The following is an 11,729-nucleotide window of genomic DNA, read 5'->3' on the forward strand; positions in this document are numbered from 1 at the left end:
TGGAACTAAATGGAAAACTAAGGAAGTCCTGACGCAGAAAAAACAGTAAGGGTTACAGAATCAGTTTCTTCAGCACATCATCCCTTAAAAGCCTCATGATGAGCAAGACAGATGAAGATGAAAGGAACTCTGTTCCATATGACTGCGAACAAACAGAAAGAGCAATTTTCACTTGCAAGTGGGGTTGCTTTTTTTAAGGCTACCAGGAAAAGTGTTCTGAAAAAGTAGCTGAACACTCTGACAATTTGGTCCAATTCAGAAAAGGCTACTTTGTTACCTCTGATTTAATTAGGAGGGTGTTTTTATGATGCCAAAAGCTCTAGCCTCATAATCGGGCACTTACGTAATCATCATCATGGATTCCTTGTTTCTGTACAGAACTTTTCACCTCCATGGCAAACCTCTCAAATTCAGGTTTCACTGTCCTCAGTAGTGTGACTGTCTGGAGGGATGAGTATGCTTGCTTTGCTTCAAGGTCATATTTGTCTCCTCTCTTCCATGAGCCATTACCTAAGGGAGAAATAAAAATATTTACAATTCCAAACCAGTTACCATAAAGAGCTCGTTTCCCCCCTTTCCTCCTGCTGTATTCCCCATGTGTTGCTGGGAGTAGCCAGAGATTTAAAGGATGTTGTCTTGCTAACAAAGGTGCACAATCCACCAAATTTAAACACTTTTAAATCACACTTATTACCTATGAGAGCATCAAACACATTATCAAATCTCTCCCATTGAAATTAAATGTGGATGGATTGTACCCTGCGTGATTCATTAATGCAGATTTTTAAAACAAAAGGCTACACACTGTACTACAGAAAAAGGAAGCATGGTGTTTTGGAGGGTGAGATGTGTGGCAAAAGTCTGACATTCTTTACAGGAAGTTCAGGACAAAAATGAAATGAAAACAAGCATAGCTCTTGGGACCTAAGAAAGGGAAACACAGAAATATTTCCATTTGGGGGGGGGTCCCAAGAGATAGGCTTGTTTTTATTTCATTTTTAAAGAAATAACATTGTGCACTGGCAATACAGACATCAGAGTGCCACAACACAACTGCTATAATCTCCCTGGAAATCTAATTTTTACAACTGGAAATTTACACTAATGAATAAGAAAAAAGAATCAAAAAGAATTTAAGAGTGGAAAAGAGAAAAGAAAAAGATGACTAGAGGAGTGAGGTGGGTGGGGAGTGTGTCTGCTTATTGTGGTGGTTATATTTAGCAATTTGGATGTTTGTGTCTTTTAAAAAATATTTCTCGTTGCTCTTATAATATAAGCCGCCTTGAGGCATTGCTGCTTGGTGATGAATTGAGCAAATAATCCACATCATTCCTCTACCTCCCGTCTTGTGGGATTCTATGAGGGTGTTTGGATGAGCATACCTTTGATTAATCAGTTGAGAAATGAATGAGCCCCTCAGTGTAAATCAGCAAACAAACCAGGACACATTCAGCTAACCATAGTTTCCTTATTTGAAATGGAAAACTATGGTTAAACAATTTCAGAACAAGCCAGGCCTTTGAAATCACAGACTCATAGAATGGGAAGTAATCTTTGAGGTCATGAAGATCAACCCCATGCTCATTATCTTGCCTGAGCAGCCAGGGGCTGCACCAACATGTGTGGATCAAACTTCCCATGTGATAATGTGGTTGTCCGATGGGGACACATGTTCAAATTGACACTGGCTTGGCATATGAAACATACTGGTGGTTCCAGACAAGTTACTGTCTCTCAACATAAGCTATCTCACAGGACTCAAATCCAGCTCTGAATTCCTTGAAGGCAGAGGGGGAAACAAATTAAAAACTAAAGGCTATCAGTTTCTCATACATTTCATAGAATCATAGAATTGTAGAGTTGGGAGGTACCCAAAGGCATCAAGTCCAACCCTTGCAATGCAGGAATCTCAACTAAAGCATCCATGACAGATGACCATCCAACCTCTGCTTAAAACCCTCTAATGAAAGAGTCCATGGCCTTTTGAGAGAGTCCATTCCACTGTTGAACAGAAAGTTCAGCTGTCAGAAAGTTCCTCCTGGTGATTAGTGGGAATCTCCTTTCTTGCAACTTGAATTCATTGGTTTGGGTCCTAACCTCTGGAGCAGGAGAAATCAAGCTTGCTCCATCTTTCACATGACAGCTCTTGAGATATTTGAAGATGGCTATCATATCTCCTCCCAGTCTTAGCTCTTTTTTGCGTCACCAATCTCTCTTTATATACTGAACTTTTAAAACCACCCCCCTTCTAATTTCATAATCCAAGTGGATACTAATATGTGTGAGAAGAGACAATGCTATGTGGCATCTTTTAGGACTTACAAACTTAAAGACTAAAGTGATCTTTAAAATGTTGCTTTGTTTATAAAAGCCTTGAACCCACCAGAGGAAAGAAACCATATTACCATATGATGAACTGTTGAAGAGTTCAATACTGAAGAAAGCATAGTCTCCATTGGTCATTCCTTGCCGATGTGCAGCCAACATGATGTTCCTTATTGCGTCACTGCTAGCACACATGATCACAACTGGTGAAAAGAAATGGAAAACACAGATAAGAAACTATTCCTCAAACTACTGGAAACAGATTGTCAAATTTATGTACAGCTGGAGATAAGGACATAAAATGTCCTCCAGTTGCTTTTCAAAATCTTGGAAATAACGGCCAGCAACAAGGCTAGGGGTTTCAAAGGAAAATATACCAACCAATGGGTCAAATTTCACTGCCACTCTGCAGAAGCCCAGGTCCTAATTCTGCTAGGCTTATTTGAAGATACCACCCGAGATGGCCTATTATTGTCAGGCTTTTCATTGACATAATGTTTGTGGGGGTTTTAAACATCAATTTCATCATCCACATTTTAAATATTTCATGCAATGGCATATTATTTTTTATTGTTGGAGGGAAGACTTAAATAGTTGGAACATTTAACAATACATAGTTAGGGGGCAATCCAATTAAAGTTAAGCATTTAAAAATACCATTATAAGTATATGGTAGGATATTTCATGGAAAGCATTTAAAAATACTTTGCTTTGGCCGGATCATACCCATGATGTTTAATAATGTGCAGAAAAGGAGGAGTGCTGTGATTCTTAAGACTTAGGGTGGTAGTTAAGTACGATTTACTCAGAGTAGACCCTCTGAAATTAATGGACAAAACTTAGTCATGCTCATTAATTTCAGTGACTTAAAGGTAGTTGTGTACTCTTTCCTGGGCATTGTGAACTAGGCATTCCTAGATCGTAATGCTACAACCTTCTCCTTTAATCCAGCACTTTCCAACTTTGTTTCCTCCAGATGTTTTGGAAAACATAGCACTTGGCTGGGGCTGATGGCACTTGTAGTCTGAAAGGCACCAGGCTGGGGAAGGCTGCTTTAATCTGAATAACCAAGATCAGTGATAACAATGTAGAATGATTGAGTTACAGAAATTAAATTGCTAAAACTTCACCAGATCTAAATCAAGAGAACTGGAACATCTTCAAAAACCTACGACACGGTAAGAAAAGTATTTTAGATTGTGCGAGAAAACCTGTCTGCTTTAGCCAGACGCTTTAAACCTAAATCAAAGATCACAACTGAAATCTTATCTGTGCTGAACCTAAAACCAAAATATGGCTACACATGGAAAAGAACTGTCAAATTATCATAATTAATGAAAATTGGCTTCATAAATTATACTATGATTAAGTGAGTCTCTGCATTTACAGAATCACTAATCAGAGCAGTCAGTCTGCAGCAAAGGCCACAGCTGAGTTGAGCAAGCAGAAGGCTGCTCATCAACAAAGAGGCAGACAAGGCAAGGCATGGAGGCAAAGAGGAAGCAAATGGTATGCTCATGGACCAGAAGGAATTTACAGGCCTTCTGCCAGCAGTAAGTAATGAAAGGGAATCTATGGCACTCCAGATAATGTTGGACTACAACTCCCATCATATCTGACCATTGTCTTGATGCTTGATAGGGCTGATGAGAGCTGGATTCCAGCACCATCTAGAGCACCACAGGTTCTGGTACAGAAGGCAAACTGCTCAGATTGAGGGGCAGTCTGAAGCCTCACAGGACAAAGTGAAACCCCACAGGTGCATTGTGCTTGCTAATAACGGCCAAGTTGATAGATGCAGTATCTCAACTTGGAAAGATGCATTGGCCGCACAGTCTCATAGGATCACAGCAGCCAAGAATGGCTTTATAGGTCATCTAGTCCAATCTCCTGCTTGGTGCAGGCCCATAGTTTAATCTCCTAACAAGCTGCCATAGCAGTGAAGACAGTATGGCACTTGGGACTGACTGCCAGCTTCAGATGCACACATACAACTTATACAAGCAAAATCCAGCGCATGCATGGATCACTTTCTAGCTACAAAGAAGTTGTGCTGGATTTCCTTCAAAAATACCCACTCAGTTCTAACCTATATATATTTAATCTGCCATTAAGTAAGCAGAATCAAAGACATTCCTCAAGTATCAATTAGCAGAATTGACCCAAAGCACTGAAGAATTCAAGTATTGATAAATCATGCACAACAAACCACAGAAGAGCTAATTATATCAACTATCCACCATCACCGCAATTACATGTTCTCACCTGATTAACGTCATTATGTTATAGGTAGAGAGTGTATAGGACTATTTATTTTTGGTCATTTATAGAAGACCCCGATAACGAGGACACCCAGTGAGGAAAGAGGACCAAGGCCCCAGTCACCATCCTCCAGTGTCTTGTGACTGGCATGTCCTGTTACCACATGCCCCTATTTTGCCTTTGGGTTGGTAACTAGGGGCCTTTTCAGGGAGCAGCACTGGGCCCAATATCTGCCAGTTGCTGATCCTTAACTTGGGATTTACCTGCTGCTTCACCCCATTGGGAGTTTTAATTGTGGTTGTTTGTTGATTTTAACATGCTGTGAGTAGTCTACAGAAAACAGCTGGACAGGCAGCATAAAAGTACAGTATAGCTAATAATGTATAAATATGACTTGCAAAGCTTACTCAGTCCTATATTCAAGACAATGTTGTATAATAAAAGCTAGTGCTTATCTATTTCTTACTGACATATAAATGAGATAGTTAATGTGTAGTTAACTAAGGCTCAGTCTACACATGACAGCAGATTATTTCTGTAAACTGCAGTGTCTGCCCCAAAACATATATACAGTGCATAGTGGGAGTAAAGGTCCTATTTTTAAAGCAAAGGGGTATGTGGTGGTCCTGGTGGGGCACTAATCTTTTCCCCATATGTGATTAATCTTCCTTCAGTCTGTCTCTCTGGCTTTTCTCCAATATCAGAAATGAACTGGGGGAGGGGTGAGCACTTGGGGCCAGGAGATGCCATGATAGGGGTGCAGAACAGCCTACTGTACAAAGAAAAGAGACATATTTACCCACCATTAACATATGGCCCCTTGGAAGGCTTCCCAAGAGGCCATGTAATGCCATCAGGGTGACAAAGGTTCCCCCACCCCTGGAGGATGGGGAAGTAAGCAGCAGTCACATGGAAGGTTTTGTTCCCTTCATTTGTTCAGTCTAAAAACCAACCCCCATTTCAGTCCTTGTAAGTGACTGGGGAAGACCCAGATTTGACACAATGTATCTCCCAATACTTACAGCTCAAGCCCTGGATTTTGTAATTAATTGTATCCACCATTGTCCACCCAAAATGTATATCACTAGTGATCACACTAAGAATGATTATTAAATTCATTTGCTATATTGTATCTAAGTTTTCAACAGCAAGAACAACAAAATGTTTTCCAAGCTGTTTGTCTCCCAGTTGCTTGATTTTCTAAATTGATGAGTGTATTGCTGAACAAATGTGAGAGTCAGGAATCCATGTGCTCCCCTGATGGTTCCTTCCACAAAATGCCTTTGTTATTTATGCAATACTCAACGGGATCTCTCCAAGGTTGAGGGGGAAGAGACTCTATATTCAGCATGGCCAAAAGAAAACATCTCTCACACTCCTAACATAGGCAGAGTCACTATAAAAGAATGAAAGGTTAAGCATCAGATTTGTTGCTGTCCATCCAACATTTCCTTTTGGGTACACTCATGGGGTTTTTGCATTCTTAAAATGAAAGACCTTGAAAAAGAGGCTGATTGCTAAGGAACTATTATTATATAGTATAACAACAACTACTACAGGGGATGCTTAAATCAAACAGGAGGGGTCATTGGCTTGAATAAATAGTTGAATTTAATCACTTTCCACAAAATACGATGGCTCAGTTTGCATGTAACGGTAAGCTATGGTTAATGGTTTACTGTAAATATTCCTTTCTGGACTGTTAAAACTAATCTCTGCTCACACATGCAGTAAAACAAACCATAATCCCTAGCTGAGAGTTATGTCTGATCCAGGGATTGTACTACAATGTGCAAACATGGCTCTTGTCTGATGGTGAAACTAGAAATGTGCTGGGAATTCCTTTTTGCTCTTGATATACAAGGCAGAGGTGGGTTGACATTTGCAGGAGCTACGAGAGGGAATTGGAAGAGGTGCTTAACCCTGCCCTGACCTCACTCTGCAATTTCTTGTTGTGTCTGCCTTCCCCCACTTCCTAGGTCTTGGATGTCCTGCTTGAGGTAGAGATGGTAAGAATAAAGCTGGAAGGAGCAGAGAAAAGTTAAACAACCCCACTGCTCCACATCTCCCACTTCTCTACTGTATATGCCCCTCTCTCATGTTTGGACATCACACAGCAGAAAATCCCATGTTTACTCTCAAATGTTTAGTTCCACCTTGAGTGTACAGTACACAGTGCACTTTTAAAATACCAAAAGAAAGAAGACAGTTTTTCTAATATAAGTAGATTTTGAAAGAAGTAACCCTAGTCACTTTCATATGAAGCAAGCCAATACCAGCTTTATAATCCAATGCAAGTGTCTGTCTGCCCCAATAAAGTATGTGTGAAGGTTTATAATTAATCAAGAAGCCATTTGAACAAGATTCTAATGCAGACATAGCTCTTGCTTAGTTTATCCGTACAAGTGGAAAGCTTTCATTCAGACACTTGGGATTTTTTTGTGGTGTGCTGGTGATGCAGAGAAACATTTCAACAGCCCTTGACATCTCTATTCCATAGCCTACTCCACTCCCCAAATGTTACAAGGGGGTGTTTTATCTCAATTTATCTGCATCCTGCACCTGCAAGCTGATTTTTCTAGAGTGACAGTGCAGCAAACTTCTTTCTCCTGTACAACAGCGTAAAGTTACAATATGTAAATGTTCAACTGTTGCTTCAGAAGACACACACACACACTTATAAATGAGAAGAGAGATGTGTACATGATCAAGAATAACTATGAGCCAGGGCATTTTTAATACATATCCCAAGGCAGTTCAGAAGTGAGGCTTTGTGGTGTCTCTTGTGTAACAGATGACAAGCAAATGCAATGAACAACCCAGAGGTATCAATCTGAAGTTTCAGTGGAGTACATCTCAATCCCCATTCATTGTAAATCTGACTCCTGTGCTTCCTGCTACCCCTGCTGAACTCAAGAAGTCCAAAAGCCAACAGGGTATGACCTACCAGAGAACAACTTCCTACTCAGAATAAAAACAGGAAACACCACAGAAGATTAGACTCTGCTGCTATTGAGAGTAGTTGGCTCGAAAGCTCCAAACAAGAACTATTTGTAACTGACAGAAAAACAATAAAGAGAAGCACAGAAAATGTTATATCTTTAATGCAATGCATTCTCCAAAATTGTATAATAACCTGCCCATATAGATTCTACATAGGCAGGTAATGAAATGTTGGATGAGTCAGCTTTTGAAGGAAATGCAAGGGGAAATCCTGGCCCAGTTCCTTCACTGGCAAATCTAAACAAAGAAACAGAAAATGGAAATGAGAGAGGCTGGCATAGACAGGAACATTACTTTTGAGAAAGTTGCACAGGAAGTCAGGAAACAGAACCCTGGCGTTAACTCATTCTTGCTATATTATCTGGGGCATTTCTTCTGACAGGATTCGCTTTCCTATTTTATTTTTTCATAAAAGGCATGCTGAAATGTATAACCTCAAGTTTATTCCCTTCTCCCCTGATCTTACATTCCCTAGACAACGACTGTTTCTTCAGTCATGTGCATCTCACAGCAACTGCTTGTGTCACAATTCTTAGCAATCACACCATGCATGCTAGCCTGTCACACACAGTCCAGGTGCTATTAGCTGGAGCTAAAAGCACACATGCATACATGTTTTAGAAAGCCTTAATAAGCTTAGCTAATACAAATCACAATAAGGCTAGTCAAATGAACACTGGATCATGCTACATCCCGGGGGTTCCTGTTTTCTCCATTTGAATACAGCCCACACTCAATCAGACTTACTGTGCTAGGATCATATGAAGTGCTCCACATCAACAAAAATGCAATCCTTTTCTAAATGATCCATTCCAGGCAATTCCTGCTCAATTGCTTTCACAAACAGGACAGGAGAAAATGACCTAGTAGAAAACCAAACTCTGAAGGAGACTCGATCTTTCAAGAGCCTTATATACCTAGTACATTAACTGGGCAGAGGTCAGAACTGAACTTCCTCATTACCTCAAACTCAAAAGCTAAGGCACTGTACCAGATCTATGTATGCATATATCTGTACAAAATAATCCAGGAAAGTCTGCAGCACATTCAGACTCTACAATCCAGCTGCACCCATGATTTCCACTGTTCATATCTGACTCAGTCATTCACAGAGTGGGTGGAAAGGCATTCTTATTTCATACCACTTTCCATTATGTATGGACACAAGAGAAAGTGTGTATGTAGCAAGTCCTCTAACAGCATATAAAAAGCAGCAAAATAATTGAGTTTTAGCCAACTACGGCAAACTGAAGAGTAGGTCCACTGGACTAATTTTAGTCTATTGATTTCAGTAGGTCTAATCTGACCTGGTTGGGTACAACCCTTTTGTTTTTAACTTGTTGTAAGGGTTTGTTGTTGTTGTTGGCTTTTGCCCTGAAAGGAGGGGATATACATTTATTACATAAATAAGACCAGATCTAAGAATACTTGTGTGGAGGAAAGAGTGAGGAGTTGGGTTACGTGTCACTCCATTCAGAAAATGCTTTGTTTAAACAAATTCTTGATGTCCATTGTTTATTCCTATCCATTCCTGATCCACCAATAGCAGCCTGCAATATCCCCTATTGACCATCTGCCAATGTGCCTGTTTAGGAAATCCCATTTCCCCAGTGCATCTATTGCAATAAGAGGTGCTAGGCATACTGTGCTTTCCAGAATGTTATGAACGCCTACTGGATAGTGCTTGTGGCATCATTGATGATAATACATTCTTTTGTGTCTTCATCATTTCTGAATATGTTTTTTAAACGGTTATTTAAAACTAACCTTTAGTTGTTTTATACTGTATATGTTTTAAGAGGTTGAGTGTTCCCATGTGTACCAATGTTGTCCTAGCAATCATGCTGCCCTTCAATATGGAAAAAGCTGGTGAACAGTTGCATAGTTATCACCTCTGCCATAATTTCCATGAACCCTTTGCCATTTTAACATATAGTTTTGCAGCAGTTGCGCACACAGGCACCTAATGTATATTTTTGTGTGCTCCCAAGCTCAATACAAGTCAATTGACAAGTTTTAATGGATTTGAATGCTGTTGTTAACTTTAATATATGCAAAGGAGAGGTTCCCCATTGATCAAGGTGGCAACCCTGGGAAAAGGAGCAATAAAAGCTGTAGCAGGTAGTGTAATGGAAAGAGTAGCTGAATCCTCCCAGGAACTGAGTGTATTTGACTGGGATGTGGTAGACCTCAATTCAAGTTACATCCCTGGTCTATGGCAGGTTGCTCCCCCTTGGCCTCTTTTCCCTTCTGTGAAATGGGAATAGTAGTAGCCTACATAAGAGGGCCATTGTGAGGATAGGTCAAACTGAACCCGGGACAAAGCACCCTGCCAATAAGATGATAACCTCTTTACTGAGCATTCATTCCGATTGTTTGCAGAGAGGTGTGATAACTGTCTCAAAACAAGTGCTAGCCAGTTTCCAGTGCCTTTCCCCTTCACTTTTCATATCACAAAAAGCCGGCTCTCTGGGAAAAGCGGGTTTGTTACGCAGCCCCCCCCCCCAAGCAACAATAATCGGGCAACCTGAATGTGTCTGTTTGTGACTGAATCCCACTCTGAAACGGCGATAGTCTGGATGCACTCCCCTTCCCCATTTTTTAAAAGCGAATATAGCTCTAAACTGGAAATAGTGAAGAGGTGCTGCCAGACAGAGATGCCGAGTAACGCAAAGGCGTTATTTGACTGGATCCCAACATGCTAGCGAATGCGGGCACAACCTCGCGCGGATCGCCGGGCGCAGATTCTCCGGAAGAGCGGCTGCCTCGGGCCAATTCTCCGCTTTCCCCTAGGTGGCTGCACCAAGCAGTGCGGAAAGAGGAGCGTCGCAGGATCCTTCCCCAGGGCCCTGGGACGCCCCTCCTTCCGCACTCTCGTCCAGGCGTTGCGCTCGCCCACCCCCAGCCGGAGGATCCTCGTTTGGCTCTGGGTAACGGCAGCTCCCCTGGAGGTCGATCCCCGCCTCGGCCCGCGCACCGCCTCACCTTTCTCGCCGCCCTGGATGGCGCGCACCACGTCCTCGGCGTACTTGCCGCTCTCGTCGAAGGCGAAGTCGTCCATGTGAAAGCCCGCGTCGCGGAAGACCACATGGACACCCTCGGCGGCGAAGAAGCAGCTGCGCTGCTCCTTGTCTTCGTGGTAGACCAGCAGCACCCGGTTCCAGTTGTGGTGGCGGAAGAGCGCCAGGAACATCTCGCCCATCTTGGCGTAGCCCGGCGACACCCGGGTCAGGTGCGAGTACTCGCCCGTCTTGGTGCCGAAGCCCGCGGCCAAGGCGCCGGCCGAGATCATGGGCAGGTTCCAGTGCGAGGCCAGGCGCGCCACAGGCGCGGCCGCGTACTCGCACACGGGGCCCAGCAGCAGGTCCGGCCACTGGCCGCTCAAGGCGACCATATCCACCAGGCTGAACAACGCCCCGTTGCCGCAATCCGAGTCGTTGTAGAAGAGCCGGAACTTGTAGCCCGCCGGCAGGAGCGTCCCGTTCGCCTCCAGCCGCCGCACCGCGTACTCGACGGCCGGCTTGACCCGCGCCAGGGAAAACAGGTACGCGTTGTCCTTGGGGAGAAGCACGAGCACCCGCAGCGCTTTCTCCTCCTCCTCCTCCACGCTCGGGCGGCTGCTGCTGCCGCCGGCGAGGAGCAGCCAAGCCATCAGGCTGCAAGAAAAGCAGCCGAGGAAGAAAAAGGACGGCATGGTTGCGATGCAAAAGAAAAAAGAACTTGGAGAGGGGTGGAAAAGCACTCCTGAATGCCTTCTGCACGGGAACTACGTCCCCAAAGATGCAGGAAGAGCACGCGCTAGAAAAAAAACCCAAGCAAGCCCTGCAAAGTTTGTATGGATCCAACAACAAGAAGCGCCTCGTCTTTTCTCTCTCTCTCTCTCTCCCTCTCGTCTTGATGCCTAGTAGGGAATGTGTTGCTTTTTCTTTTTTTTAAAAAAGGAGGGATGTTTTGCAACTCAACTACAACTCTCCCGCGACTTATCCCTGATGCTGCGATGGTGGTGGCGGGGGCGCCAAGAGCATCTTCTTATTCTTCTCCCCTTTCTTCTTCTTCCTCCTCCCCCTCCTCCCCCGTCCCCCGTCTCTCTGCCTCCTGAGTGATCTCGGTGGACCTCCGTTGCTCCTCCTGGTCTCATA

At 43.1% G+C, this 11,729-nt stretch overlaps 1 protein-coding gene across 3 annotated transcripts in view; it reads right to left on the reverse strand.

The window, feature by feature from the left end:
- The window catches only part of NPR3 (natriuretic peptide receptor 3), a 47,416-nt gene extending 36,070 nt beyond the window's left edge, over window positions 1-11,346 (reverse strand). For all 3 annotated transcript variants that reach the window (XM_033164825.1, XM_033164824.1, XM_033164823.1), the window contains exons 1-3: window positions 10,576-11,346; window positions 2,406-2,528; window positions 344-510 (exon numbers count right to left, since the gene is read on the reverse strand). In XM_033164825.1, coding sequence (XP_033020716.1) covers window positions 344-510; window positions 2,406-2,528; window positions 10,576-11,284 — 999 coding nt within the window. In that variant the 5' untranslated portion in view covers window positions 11,285-11,346. The remainder of the gene's footprint in view (window positions 1-343; window positions 511-2,405; window positions 2,529-10,575) is intronic.
- Window positions 11,347-11,729: the final 383 nt, after the last annotated feature.

The sequence above is a fragment of the Lacerta agilis genome, chromosome 11 (assembly GCF_009819535.1).
Source record: "Lacerta agilis isolate rLacAgi1 chromosome 11, rLacAgi1.pri, whole genome shotgun sequence".
Taxonomy (NCBI): domain Eukaryota; kingdom Metazoa; phylum Chordata; class Lepidosauria; order Squamata; family Lacertidae; genus Lacerta; species Lacerta agilis.